General features: G+C 37.2%; 1 protein-coding gene across 7 annotated transcripts; it reads right to left on the bottom strand.

Moving 5' to 3' along the window:
- Positions 1–3,812: 3,812 nt before the first annotated feature.
- LOC111583341 (SUN domain-containing protein 3-like) lies at positions 3,813–13,294 on the bottom strand. 7 transcript variants are annotated; one of them, XM_055013334.1, is made up of 12 exons: positions 13,122–13,294; positions 12,822–13,006; positions 9,099–9,251; positions 6,750–7,542; positions 5,899–5,989; positions 5,625–5,773; positions 5,432–5,520; positions 4,959–5,088; positions 4,761–4,873; positions 4,465–4,638; positions 4,254–4,343; positions 3,813–4,026 (listed from the first exon to the last, which is right to left on the bottom strand). In XM_055013334.1, the coding sequence occupies exons 5-12, from the start codon at positions 5,985–5,987 to the stop codon at positions 3,913–3,915; spliced, it is 948 nt and encodes a 315-aa protein (XP_054869309.1). In that variant the 5' UTR covers positions 5,988–5,989; positions 6,750–7,542; positions 9,099–9,251; positions 12,822–13,006; positions 13,122–13,294; the 3' UTR covers positions 3,813–3,912. The 7 variants fall into 7 exon arrangements, with proteins under 7 accessions (XP_054869309.1, XP_023148147.2, XP_054869313.1 ...); XM_023292379.3 differs by having other exon boundaries at positions 7,423–7,542; XM_055013338.1 differs by having other exon boundaries at positions 7,423–7,536.
- Positions 13,295–14,814: the final 1,520 nt, after the last annotated feature.

Below are 14,814 nucleotides of genomic sequence, written 5' to 3'. Positions count from 1 at the left end.
TTTCTTTTTTTTTTTTGACCTTGAGTTCAGACACAAATCCTGACACCTCTGCTTTCTTTGACACAAATAATAAAGCTGTAACAATGTTTGTACATGTTTAAGCTCGTGTAATTCATACAATAACTGTTACGTAAAAATAATTTACTTGTAAGTTTCAATTTTGCACAGTTGTCTGGCAAATGTTTGGCTGGCACTCTCTTGTGTTTACACTCCTAAACTGAACAAAGCTGAAAGCAGATGCGGCTAGTTTGTGATTCATCATTTGAAGCCCTGAGCTCTTCATCATTTGAACATTCATGAATTTTAAAGTGCACATATTTGATACTCTCGGAGCATTTCCAGCTTAAATACACAGTATTTCGCCCTCAAATTGCTCGTGGAGCACACCTACCTTGTAAATATTTGTGTCACTCCTTCAAAAGAAAAAAAAAATTACCTGAATTTTGTTGGAGCAAAATTTACCCATATGAGGTCCTGGGGGTGAAGCGGCGGAATGAAAACCTGACACATCTTTTCAATGGTAATAGAAACTTCTTCTTTCCGGTCAATTAATATTTAATGCAGAGAAAGGTTGCTTTAATAAAATAGTGTGCAGGGCAGTCAAAGACATGTTAGACCAAGAGTGTCTTGGGGGAGATTCAGTTGCTGTGAAAGGAAAATATCAGCCTGTGAATACTAAAAGGGACAATAAAAAAAAGCAGGAGGAGAGACTGGAAGAAAAAAGAGAGCGAAAGAGGAGATTCATTTGCACATTTATCTGAAAAGTCTAATGAATTCTGAAACCTGATAAATTTGTTTTCCATCGTTTATCTACATATTCTGCCACTGCCACTCTGTTTTGTAAGCAGCTATTATTTTCAGATGTGGCTCAAAACTTTCTCTATCACTTAATTCAACTGTCATGTCATAAAATACATGATGAGCACTTTCAATGTGGTTAACAGCTTTGCAGTTGGGCTGCACAATGTATACAAGATTACAAAACCCAACTGAGATGAAACCACAAACACAGACTCACGAACAGGATTGTCTAAATTAAAGGTTATTTTGTGGGGTTAAATAACAGGCTCAGTAAATAACACTGACTGGAGGTATGACAGGATGCCACATCGTGAATGAGACACTACCTTGGCAGAACCCACTGTGACTCAAAAGTCACCTTGGGAGCGACAACATGAAAACAACCAATCACACTTGTTTTCATTCTCTCAGGAAATGCAGACTTATAGTTGTTTTCGACTCAATATGTGAAAGGACTTTAAGCAAAGTCAATGATTTCTCAACCTTAATTGGTTATTGAGGAACAAGAGAAGCAATGCATAAAAAGCACAGAGTGTAGTGGATTAGTAAACACGGCGCCAAGAAACAGTAACTGTCCAACTGGAGCTGACTATGTAAATTACATGCTAGACCTGCCTGCAAGCTGTCACAGACAGACAGGAGGTCAAAACCAGACTAAAAGGTAAAACAGGCTGTCTGAAGTCTACTGAACCTTAACATTATTTATAATAATGCATTTATATTCATAATATAATCGCTGACTGTTCAAACTGAATGGCATTTTTTGTTATTTTGAATTAGAAAAACTATTCTTCGCTTCTGAAAATGCCTGCTAATAATCTGTATGTTTATTTATCTCCATGTCTAAATCATACTAACATCACTGAAATGTATGATGAGACATAAAATGAGTAATGGGGATTATTCTAATAAATGGAGATAAATTTGCCCTATTGATGATACATGTATGAACAGCACACATTTATTCTCAGGTGTGACATCTAATCTCAATGTGTGCACCATGTCTGGAATTTTGTTTTGTTAATTTATTTCATGACACTAATGGCATTTGAGGCTGATGCAGCAAGTTCAAGGTTAATGTGGAAACATCAGTGACTGTTCTATTAAATGTCCTTCATTTAATGGTGTAACACTAATGGCTTTAATCTCTCCGCAGCTTACGAAAGACAAAAAGCACTTTCTGTACACTTTTTAAGAGCTGTGTTAAAGTTGCTACTTTGCAAAGTTAATAAACAATTTCACAAAAGTAACAGGAGAACAAAATAATAATACATTAAAACACTGAAAAGCGTGGAACACAAAAAGGCAATTAGGTAGAAATCAAGCAATTAATTGCTCTTTCTGAATAGAAGAATTTAAGACAACAATAGGAGGAGAGGGAGAGTGCAATTAGAAATCAAGAATGAAAAGCTTTTGAAAGCCCTTAAAATGACAATAACACAACAGGATACAATACAAAATGCTGGAAGATCCAACTCTAATACTAACATGTAGCCAGAGAAGAAAGATTGCAATTATTTTTTCATTTATTTTTGGAGTTTGCTCTGCAGTTGCCTTTTTGGTCAGAATAGAGGGAGCCGCTCCAGACAAGATGAGATGCATGGATGGATAACCTTTCATAGGTCCGTGAAGGACGGACGAGAGCCTATTTAACCAAGCAACTGACCGTTTTTCTCTGCGGTCTTTGAAAGCAATTTAGAAAAAATACTGGGAAAAAAAAATAAAATTGGAATTATTCTTGAATCTGTGGGCATTACATTTAGTGCAAGTCTGTTTTCCATTTGTAAACAACTTGTTTCACCCTTCTCTGGTTATTAAATTACAAAGCAAAGCACACTTTACATGCTTGTTCTCGTGGTGGCTTCAGTTCACCCAGCCTGGCCACAAAAACAACACCATGCACAACAAGAAAAATCTTATATAAATGTGTAAGATCCTCACAAATGTTACTATATTCTTTATGCTGCTGTACAAGGGTTTGGATTGGTATTGTTGCTTTCATTTACTTAGTACTTTAATTTGGATGAAAAGGTAAGAAATGCTTTACACATCTATCTTATTTCTTTCATTTATTCAAAGGATTGTTTCCAACCATTCTTCTGTTCATGAGAGAGAAAATTAAGTGCTCCAATTCTGTACTTAATGTTTTCATGCATTCTTAGAAAAACTCATTCATAATTCATTTTTATGTCTTCAAATAGAAGTTAAAAATGTAATAATTCCAGTAGATAGATAGCTTAACCTTCAATTGTATGATGTATCTAAAGAAAAATTTAACAGTATTGGAAATACTTTTTTTTGGTTTCTTGGAAACAGAGACAGCAGCCACCAGGGCTTAATCTGCAGATTACAAAAAAAAACAACAAGAAAAACACCTGCCAGCCCTTCCAAGCTCAGAAATTACCTGGCAGATGTATAGTGGCGGTGAAACTTCAGGAAGTCACCGCATCCAACCTAACAACAGTTGAACATCCTGTGAAAACACAGTGTCATTTTTATCCTTTGGTTTTTGTACAGAATAAACCCTGATCTTCTGAAATGTTCACCCTAAGTCTGCTGGGATAGACTCCAGTCCCCCGTGACACTAATGAGGATCAAGCGGTGTATAGATAATGGATGGATGGATGGAAGTTGTAAACAGTTAAATATACATATACAGTACTTGAAAGATCAAAAGCACTAATAAACAACAAGCCATTAAATCCTGTGAAGCAAATCAACTAAAAAGGTGCACTTGATTTAGCAGAGATACAGTATATTTATGTCACAGTGCCGACATATCACCTGTAGGAACTGTAGAACTGATATCACCGTAAAAAGATGGGACACGATAACATTTTTAAAAAATAAAAAAAATCGACCAGCATAGATGTAGGTGAAGTCCATTAATCAAAACAGGTTTCACCCGCTGTATGTCCACTACTTGTACAGGTATAAAAATGGTCCAATTGGAGAAGAGAATGATGCCTGCCACTAGACTTTTTTCATATAATCAAACAATGAAACAGCTGTTTTTTTGTTTTGTTAATGTATTTATTTTATTTTGGATTATCATAAGATAGTGTACAGTATACACTGTTTTTGCTCATCATGGACCTTTTGGTGTCGGCCTCAGTCTGCTAGCTTCCCATGAACTCTGAAGCTATACAGACAAGTGTACTCAGGCATGCCCCAGTTGCTGTGGACCTGCAATGTTACATAGCTGAATACGCCTTTTTTATGATCCTGAGAGACAAAAAAGACAAATGAGGAGATTTAGGTGGGTGCTCAAAAAAGAATAACAGCAATAAAACTTTAAATGGGGAATCAGGGATGTGCTGAGTACAGCAAGGATCCACAGAGATAAGAAGGAAAACAAACTTTGACTTTTAAATTAGCTGTAGCTGAAAATTAGCTGCTGACATTAAAAATGGTGCATGTTAATGGGATTTACAGAATGGTAGTATACTCACCAGTAGCTTGAAAGTCTGTAGAGAGTCTCCGTCCTCATCGTACAGAAAGGTTCCCAAGTGGATGTTCTCGTCATCCAAGTTCTTCCTTCCCTGAGAGATAGAAAGAGATAAATATCTAGTTAAACACACTGTTGTTCTATTTACATGGTGTGAAAATTAAACAGTGATACACAGGATATCTGCACTGTAACAATGAGAAATTGTGACTTACATAGACTGAGAACTCCTTGGGAGCACTGGAGATGGAGCCGGTTGAAGACGAGGCCTTTGAAATGTGACCCAGTGTCACATGGCTGATGGCAGCTTGGTGAGACAGGGCGATGGATACGTGTCCCTGCTGACCTGCAAAAGCCCAGCAGTGCCCTGGAATCAAATGTGGCTGCCCCTGAAGACAAAAAAGACAGTTTAGTTGGTGTGTTGAGTGTATAAAAAATGAAGAATCCCAGCTTTTATATCATACAGTCACCACAGACTGTATCTGTCATGTTGTGTGAATGTAGTTCATACCTGAATGACAACGCTTGGGGTCACAGCAAGCCGTTGCCTTACGCGTCTTCCAAAACTCGTCAGCCTTTCAGTTTCCGTTGGGAATGGTTCTGACGATTTCAAAACACATGCTCCTGTACACAGCACACAAAAACAGGTCAGAAAGAAGGTTAAAACTAAAGCGTATGTGTGAATTACAGTCGGATTTAGATTACTCACCAAGTGACTCCAGTGCAAAGTTGGACAACATGTCCGCCTTTGGAAGAAGGTGGTTGATTTTCTTCTTCAACCACAGCAGCTCCTCCTGTTGCTCTTTTAGCTGCTTCATCAGCTCCTCGTACCTTGTTTTCTGTAAATGAGAGAAGAGTCAATTTACATTGTATGAATACAGCTTTGGGATATAAATATATTGATCATCATCTGATTGTGTGTATGTGTGTACAGGAAGATTAAAATTAAGTTTCTATTAAGTCCTTCTCTGGTTGATGACTAAATCTCTAAAAAACTCATCTCTGTGTATCAAAGTTACACATGTAGAAGTTTTTTCCCCCTGAAAACAGTCCCTTCATACATTAAAATGGTTCAGATGTAACTACAACACCATAGGGGCATGTTAAAAGGGTAAAAAACTTGATTTTCACCAGAAGAGGGCCTTTAAAAATGAAAAATAAAGCTGCTTTTATGGGTCATACCATATCTACTGCAATGGTTGAATCAGATAACTCCAAAGGTACAGACGGGGAAGAAATGTTGCTCTGTGGCGGAATCCATTGCAGAAGTCCTGATGGATGGAGAAAAACAAAATGTAAAATGTACAGGTTAGGAAAATGTAATCCAGAGTAGAACATTGGTAGTTGTACTTGTTTGTGGAAGAATATCACTTACCAAAACACAGAGGGATGAGTAGAAGGAAAAATACAAGGGTTTTCCTGGTAGAGAGACTCGAGCTCCTCTGGTCACTGGGGGTCTCAAAGACATCTTTGGTTCCACCCTCTGATCGGAGACCATTAGTTTGCCTTTGCCTCCTGAAAACCCTGAATGGAATACAGATGAGAAAATATGTTTATGGAGAAACAGATGACAATTGTAAATACAATTTGCACTCATGTACAACAAGGCAGTGACACACACACTTGTATGCACAGGTAGTCCAGCTTACCTGTATGTGTTCTCTTTGTAAGAAATGACCGGTTGGCCATCATCATGGTAATAGCCGTTTGCGGCCAGACGAAGGCTTCCTTGTGGCATTACTGTGAACAAGAATAGAGACACAAAGCACGTCAGATTCATGAACTTTCAAGCTTTCTAAGCTTTAAAGTTCTGATGTTAGAAGAAACTGAATACACATCCAAAATCCTTAAAAATCCCCTGAAGGCTGCACACAAGTTTCAACCATCTTGACTTGTTTTCATGAACAGAACAATAATAATAATAAACCCATGGGTTAGAAATAGGGTCTTTGCACCATTTGGTGCTTGGACAGAAAAAAATCTATTTCAAACATACATGACCCTTCCATATTAATATTAAAAAATTGTATTTTCTCCAATCCCCACTAAAACCAGCCAGGACATTGTTCTGATTCACATCATGACAAAAGATATGAAAATTGCTTTTATCTTCTACAATCATTCCTCCTTTAAATGTCAGTTTTTAAAGCTGTACAAAGGAGGGACCTTTCTGAATTATTATTCACCTAATAGACTCTGTGCTAATTTCAACTGTCTTCAATTTAACTTAAAGAAGTAGCTTCAAAAATTCACTAGCACTGTTAACCAAAATAATTTAACCTGACACTAAGTCCAAAATAGTGCTATGAAATTTGGAATATGTTTTCTGTAAACTTAGAAACTGCTAGATTTTGCAGAAAAAGTACAAATGTAAATTCAGAGCAATATCTGAGTTGTTTCTAAAAAGTCAAACCGCATTTACATCAGACTGAGCCACAAAACACGCGACTTTAACATATTCTCATTATATTATGATTAAAATGTGAAAAAAATGGCTTACCTTCGATGAACTATGAAAGAAATCTGCTGCGTAGTACATGGAAAAGTCGTTAACAAAAGTGTCGAACTTAGTTTCTTCAGTAGCACGTTAACTGACACTCATAACACCACACAATGCTAAATTTGTTTCTGTGTTTATATGAATATTTGTTTTTTAAAAACATGCATGTCTCTGTAGTTGCAACAGAAATGGGTAGTTTTGAAAAATACACACTTTTTGGATGTAACTATTTCAAATAATGTCACAGACCACCTTGCCTTCAAATGATGTTGCCTAAGTTTCTGGGCAGCAACAACAACAGAAACTATACACAGACAAACTTTGTCTTTTGGAATAAACTCTGTTTTAGTGTAGACCTACATGCGTGACCATCGCATAGACTCCAGAGCTCAGTAAAAATAACTTTTAAAAAAAAGAAAAGATCTTGAACCCCTTTAAAATATTACTCCTTAGGTGTTAAAGTTCTAGTTTGATATAGAGTATATGTAACACCAAAACTGAGTTAATTTAAATATTAACTCATTACCAGTGTTAGGAGGGGCACTTAAAATATATTTAATTCAATCCTTTGTAGGCTTTAAAATTCTATATTATTCATATATATTCTATTTAAAAATTTATTGTTTACAGATTTTTAAATTTAAAACAAGAGCAATATTTACATTTCAACCACCTTCAAGGTCATGTTGGACAGGACCACGTCAGGTCCTGCGTGATGTTAATACCCGCGTACTTGAAGCTCTCCACTCTTTCCACCTGAGCTGATCCTGAGTGGATGGGATGCCCTCTGTTGCTTCAAAAAAAAAAGCATTCATGTATACATCTGAGATTAAAGTGAAAAACTTAACATGGCAGGTTACCATCACATGGACTGACAGGTCTCCTTGATTGTACTGTCAAAAAACACGATGAAAAACTGCTTACTGTCTCCATGGTTACCATACGAGTTCTGTAACCATGGTTTGTAATTACCTCAGTTGTGAGTGAGCTATAAACACCCACATTTCCAGCATAAAACCTACAATATCAACTAAATTAAAATAACATGCTGCATTTTTCTATCGTACAAGGAAATGTGATGGCTTATCCTGCACTTATTGGCCTCGAACTGTGGAGGCTGGAGTTTCACTTTGGTCCTTTTTTATAGGTGAAGCTGAACTCAAGAGTGATCACAGGTTATTTGCAGCTTATGTTTGAGAGCCTTGCAGGATGGAGAAAAAAAAAAGCTGGCAGTGCTGTGCGGCTCTAACAAGTGATTCCCAACCTGCAGACTGGAGCAGGTGACAGAGATGAGTGCTGCGGCTGAAATAAATTGCAGAGCTGTCAACTAGAATAAACCACAGAGCTTACTGGCAAACTGTCCCTAACAGTTTGACTACAGAAGCTGCTCTGTGCTTGAGAATTACATCAGCATGGATGAAAATAGAACATGTCTTTCCTGGTTTTGTCTGATACAAAACTATTTTTTGGTTGTATGTCTTCAGTGTGTGTTTTTTCCAGGAATCAAGACTGAGAGCTTTAGGATTTTCCAAGAATATGTGGTTTTATAGTTCAATACCAAATATAAAGCCCTGAAGTTAAGCTACTGTGGGAAAGTTTTCTCTTCTGGTCTGACAGTGGAACTTGAACAGTTGTGGCAAACGAATGAAGACAGCCACTAACATTCAGTGCAATGCAGTAATCCACCTGTAAATTATCACCAAATGTCAGTCTGCAAAAAAGTTTGCAAGTGTTCTACTGAATAAACCAAATAATAACAATTGTTTGTAATAATTTTTTTGATGGAGTTTAGTCTGAACAAAGTGTGAGAGGAGTAAACAGTGACCAAAGGATAAATACAGATGAAGAAAATAATTGAGCTTCACTCCATTGAATACAATTTTGCCAAAGTTTTGAAGCATACAATTATACAGCATGATTTGAATTTATTTAATATTTTGGAATGCAAGGGCAAGTTATTGCTTGGAAATGTACTTTTAAAAATGAACAAAATTCAAAATTTAAGACACAAAGGATTTATTTTTCACATGCTCCTAAAATATGCAGTGAACTACCCGGTGGCATAGTCTTCAGGCTGTACTTGAAAAGCAAATGTGCAATAAAATTAACAAAAATCAGAGTAAAAATTATAAAATGAAATCTATAGAATTAAAAAAATAAGATTATAGTTTAAACACTAAAATCCTACATTTTGCATTAGCTGTTTCTAAGAAGGCTGTGCATTTTTTCCGGTATTAAAAAGTTTATATTTTCCATAGGTCACAGATGTAAAGCACCACTAGACAAATAATAATTTCCTACATTCTCGTGTGCAAAATGTAAATGTGCTGCACAGTGCGAATGACTCACAGGATATCAAGGCTGAGCATGCACAGAGGTCAGAGGTCATCATGCTGTTCATGGACTGAGGATTGGACTCAGATGCACAGAAGCAGGAATCATCTTCTGTTGCTTTGGTGAGGATCCTTCTAAATCCCTGTTTCTCTGGTTGGCGTGAAAGTCCTGCAGAATGAGGAGTGCAGATTTGAAGGTACGTGCAGTTGTTGTCTGAGGCGTTGAAGCAGTTGCCTCTCTTTTCTTTTCTTGTGTGTGGACCAAGTCAGGCTCTTATGACGTGGACTCCAGATACCTCAACCTTGTCAGAAATGCCCTGTTTTTCAGGGAAAAGTTTTGGCCTTACACAAACAACTTCAGGTAAACACTGCTTGAATATATAAGATAAAGTCTTTTAAAGGCACATCCCCTATTACAGCAGCTGAAGAGGAGAGGTGGGCATTCAGCAGTGCTTCCTAGATGGATATAAAACTGAGAAAATGATGCTACAAGACATTTCTTTCTGTATGTGCATAATGTGCATATGTGAGTAATATACAAACAAATGAGTAGGTAGATTTGGATTTCTATAATGTAAAAATGATGCATGCTCATGTAGCATCAACACGTCATTAGGAAGTAAAGACAAAACATGTAATGATTTCATAACTGATCAGCTTTATGCAGCCTGCAAGGAAAATTATGTGTATATGTATGATTGTCCACCAGGCTTATGTATGATGTGCTGTGCTGGATTCCATACAGGCTTATGTATGTATATTTTACTATCCCTAGACAATAACATACTGTATCACGTCATTGGTCTCTACTTTTCTTCAAAACTTGAAATACACAAAATGCTCTGCGGCCCAGACCCAGAATAAACCGAGGGAAAGTAACGTTTGAATCTCCTGGCACTAATACAGTCAAGGTTTGACCCACTGAGTTCCCTGCTGAGACTCAATTTGTCACAGCCTATGGTTTGACAACCACACACTTAGTCTATAAAGTGCGATTCATTATGCATGTCTTTACTGTTTTTAAATCTTTAAACAGTGTAAATTAATAATTTTCTTTGGAGAGAATCCTGGCTTTTAAGATAAAGCCCCCTACAGCTACCAAAAGAATTTTAAATTTTTAGGAACCTGCATGCACAAAGTGACTGCAGTCTCCTGACACTATTTTCACAGTCTGGCCTCACGAAAATCCTCATTTCTACCTCAGAGCAAGAAAATAATGCATAGCAATGACATATATTGATCTGAGGGTAAGAAACACTGTAACACTACATAAGACTAAGGGGTGTATTAGAGCATAGAGATTCATTAAGCTGACTGAGTGGCCAATATAATGGGAGTTTGACTTTGACTTCTTGCTCATAAGGGTAATCAAAGAAAACTGCACGACGCATCCTGAATGAAAAGAGGAATTATCGCCAAGGACAGTTATGTTTCAGTGACAACAAAGTTCTAATTGGGTAACTTTATATAACACTTTTCAAAGCTAACACTGAATACATTATTTAATTAGATTTAAAAAGAAAAAAAAAACTGTTGCATCCTCAAAAAGTATAAGATCAGCATAACATTTGTATGTTGTAATTAGTTTCAAGTTAGTGTTTCAGCATATATATATAATTTTTGACTGGTAGTGTACACGATTTACGCACTTAATGAAATAAATCATAGTTAGTCCCTTAGTCATTTCCTGCTTTTCTTTTGTAGCATTCACTTACAAATTACAGGTTAGAAAGAATCATTTTAAATCAACACAACATAAAGATAATCAACTCCAAGTTAAGCATATAATCATCATATTATAGTATCTTGTATCATATACTCTCTTATTCTGTCAAGGTAATACTAGTTTCTACTTTTTGGGTGTTTCTGGGGTCCTTACTGGAAACAAGATGCGTAACTCTGATTTTGGGGTGTAACTGTATACCATAATGGCCACATAAACTGTAATGTTTAAAGCAATCAAAGAAAAATGGAGAGGAAAGCTTTGAGCTGGATGCTATTGGGACAATGCATTCAGACAGCACAGGTAGCAGAAGCAGTCAAATGTGGCTTTGAACTGTTGCTCCATGAACCTTACTCACCCAGCCTGCATCACCTCACCTCCACCTGTTTTCCTAAATGAAATCCTACTTGTGTGGTCGCCATTTTCAGAGTGATGATATAGACATGCATACTGTTGAAGAGCTGGAGGCTCAAGATGTGAGCACAAAGGGATAGTGAAGACTCAACACAGACGGATTACTAATTCAAGAACAGTCTTTCTCCTGTGATGTTTTCTGGTGAAGTTGAAAACTTTTTGAGATACCCTCGTACTGTGGAAATATTCACAGTTACATTTTTCTATGACTTTCTGTTTTTTAGTTTTAATCTTTCTTATTGTTACACCTAATACACCCTTGCAGAGTTGCTGAGGGGTCATGGGAGTTTGACCATCCAGTCCAGATGTGTTTGTGGATTGGATGGGATGCGGACACTGGGGAACCCTGTGAGGGGTATTGTGGGAGCCCAGGGCTGTTGTTAGCTCCTTGTATGCCCCTTGAAGCAACAAATGATAAACAACTGTAGGCAGCTAACTAGGAAAAACACTTGCAAAGCGGCAGGGGCACTTTAATGGTTATGCAGTGCAGAACTCATCTCATTCCATTCAGTAGAAGGATGACTATTGCCTGTCATTACATAAAAGCAAACCGTGGATCAGTAGCAACATTATGCTTCACCGCTATTGAAGATGTCAAAACCCCTCCTAGAGGAGGAGATATCACAGTCAGCAGAAAGAAGAATATTGGATAAACACGCTTGACACTATGTACCCCAAGAGTTGTAAGGATTTTCCTTTAGGCCCATTCCTATGAGTTACTTTAAAAGGTCTAGTGACATTCTTTCTGTCATTTAGTTGTATTACATTTGGCATAACACTGATAGAACGACGCTACTTAGCAATAAGCAGTATTGTTTTGTAAGCTGCACAGTCTGTTTTGATCGTGTTTATGATTCCCAGAGGAGGCTTATTTAGACATTTAATGTAATGAGATTTGCATTGGCTGACATTTATGAACTCTGTCTTTGCCTTAGTCTGTCCTATATAGATTTAAACATGTTGCACCCTTAAATGCACTATTTTTCTTTTTTTGCTAAAATGTCAGACCATGGTATAAAGTGCTGCTGTCTTTTTGAAAGTATTTTTGCTTGTTTGCTGCCAACAGCTACTGTACGGTGACAGGTTGTGCGGTTGAGCACATCTCCCCACAGTTTTGAGAGTGTTAGCTACCGATGATGCTCTACAAAACCATTTGTGCAGCATGAGCAATAAGGCACAGTAAACCTGTAATTCTTGCCAACATTGCTCAAGCACAGCTAGAAGCATTACTCTGAAGGGTGTAAATGGAAGAAGGATTTAATAACAGCTCAGACTAAACAGCAGGAAGTCTGTGCTATTAAGTGTACTGGGCAGAGACTATGATTAACTCAAGTTCCAGTATTTTTTGGTGCAATAGGAAAAAACAAAGGTATCAGTCATGTTTTTTAATTCTCAGAAAAATGAAAGAAATAACTGGCATTAGGAATAACTAAAAGCAGTTACTCCCACACGTATAATGTGTGCCTCAATGATTGGATATTAACATAAAAAACAAAAACTATCAAAAAACTCACAATAGTTGGACTATGTTCATTTTGTCTTTTGTTATTATAGTATAGCCTTACTTTTGAAGCTACAATTCAGTAAGAAAAGATGTTTTACCTTGCCCACATGTTTCGACGGCATCTGCCAGAGCGTCATCTGACGTGTGATGACGTGTCCTTTTTATCACGCCCCCCGCCGTCCGGTGGTCTCTGGAGGATGGAATCCCAGGTATGCCAGAGGGTGTAGGCCCCCTTGTCCCGGTTCATGGAGCAGCTCGCCCGCTTTCTGATCTCGATGGCTTCCTTAATTGTAACATACAGACAGACCAATAAACACAAACGATGGATTAAGAAAGCCATTGAGATCAGAAAGCGGGTAGTATTACAGTAGTATTAAGTGCACTTTAACAGGTTTTACCATAAGAGTACATTACTACTGCATACAATGTGATCTCATCACACTCCACTTTTGAATAACACGACAGTATGCAAACGTAAGAAAAGCCTCACTATCAGCAGTTGTAACAATACTACAGTACTACATTACACGCGCTCCGTCAAACCGCCCAAGAATCCAGGAAAACACACACGGAACAGGACTTCTTCTACCTGACAATAACTTTACACACCTCTTTGCGCTGCCCCCTGGTGGAGAGTGTACATATTGTTTCTACCAAATAACGGAGTTTCAGCTTACTAACTGCATAAAGTGGGAATACATATAAAATGGTTGTACTAAATATTTATACACCAAACGAGTATCTTTCTGGGTGTCACAATATCAAAAAACTCCTTTGTCATGTCACACTTATCGATTCCTTTTCAATATTATGGTTCCGCAGGTCCATAACGTGATATTTAAAAATTAAATACATACAATTCTGCATATTATTTTGATCGTGTCTTTTAAACAGGAATCCTTACAAAATAATATTCCTAGCTTTGCTGAACATTTACTTCCATCTTGTTTTCTGTTCAGCAGGTCAAACAGAAAGGATCCTCTAAATGGTACTTGTGAGGTCTTAAATGCCTCCTGAATGTTTGAGGACTTTGCATTCCCTGTTCCTCATCGCCAAGGAAACATCACTAAATTGATAATAGCAAAAAAATAAAAAATTGGAAGGCACTTTGAAGCAGCGCTTCCACCTCTGCATTCACCTTAAAAAATAAACTACTCTAAATCAAGGACATTTAGCTTTCATGTAGGAGCCCACAAATTGTGAACCAGTTTGAAACCCCTGATAGAAAATCTCATTTTAATGCAGTGTGGCCAACAAGGAAAATGAAAAGATTTGTCTTTGTGCAGGAATGTAATTATCTAATTACACTGATGGTTATTTCATTGTCTCTAATTTCATAATGCTACTTATGTTTCGTGTGTTTAATATCTCCAAGTTGGAATATGGAGACCTGCTCACCACAGGCTGTAATGAGTGCCTCTGATTTGTACCAGTGGGTGGGCATCGAACACAAGAGATTTCTGGCTTGAGGAACAGTAAGGAGGCCTTTTCTGTAAATGACTTTCTACACACTGTACGCTGTAAGTCAGAATCTATTGGCATGCAGTTGATTAGAGCTTTAGTTTTACTGTCATTCAGCTTCATGTTTTGAAGAGGTAAACAGCATTGAAAGCTGTTTGTAGGTGTATAAATCATTTTGCTGATCTGAATCCCTTCGCTAACTTCATAGTCATGCAGGTTATTCATTTTAGTACATTTACAACAGTGGTGAACATTGCACCATCCAAAGGCATTGACTGAAAGTGAATGTATCAGCTGAGTGGAGCAAACCTCAGATTCCTCAACATTTTAGAAATACTGGGAACTGTGTCTTTGTGAAAACACCACTGCACCATCACTGGAAGGTATGGCAAATTAAACCTTGCCCTTAGGCAGCAGTCTAGTGTTTTCAATTTACATTTTTAGTGAAGAATTCAAATGTTAAATACATTCCTTGCCTCTGGACTCTTGCTCTTGTTTTTTAGGTGCTTGATATCTTTATTGAAATTTTAATAATATAGAAAAAATAAAATAAAAATACAAACACCCACCCACATAAAACAAAATGATCAATCCCTACTGCCACTTACAGAAAAGAAAACACTGTTTAAA

This window comes from Amphiprion ocellaris, chromosome 1, assembly GCF_022539595.1.
Source record: "Amphiprion ocellaris isolate individual 3 ecotype Okinawa chromosome 1, ASM2253959v1, whole genome shotgun sequence".
Classification (NCBI taxonomy): domain Eukaryota; kingdom Metazoa; phylum Chordata; class Actinopteri; family Pomacentridae; genus Amphiprion; species Amphiprion ocellaris.
Note: the sequence above shows the minus strand (reverse complement) of the source record. Positions and strands in the feature narration are given on the sequence as shown.

What these genes read in the sequence shown, in the direction of transcription:
- LOC111583341 (XM_055013328.1), bottom strand. Translation starts at nt 6,029, where the DNA reads ATGAATCTGACGTGCTTTGTGTCTCTATTCTTGTTCACAGTAATGCCA. An exon ending in TACAAAGAGAACACATACAG is followed by an intron (nt 5,774 to 5,898) that starts GTAAGCTGGACT and finishes TATTCCATTCAG; the next exon opens with GGTTTTCAGGAGGCAAAGGC. An exon ending in ACTCATCCCTCTGTGTTTTG is followed by an intron (nt 5,521 to 5,624) that starts GTAAGTGATATT and finishes TCCATCCATCAG; the next exon opens with GACTTCTGCAATGGATTCCG.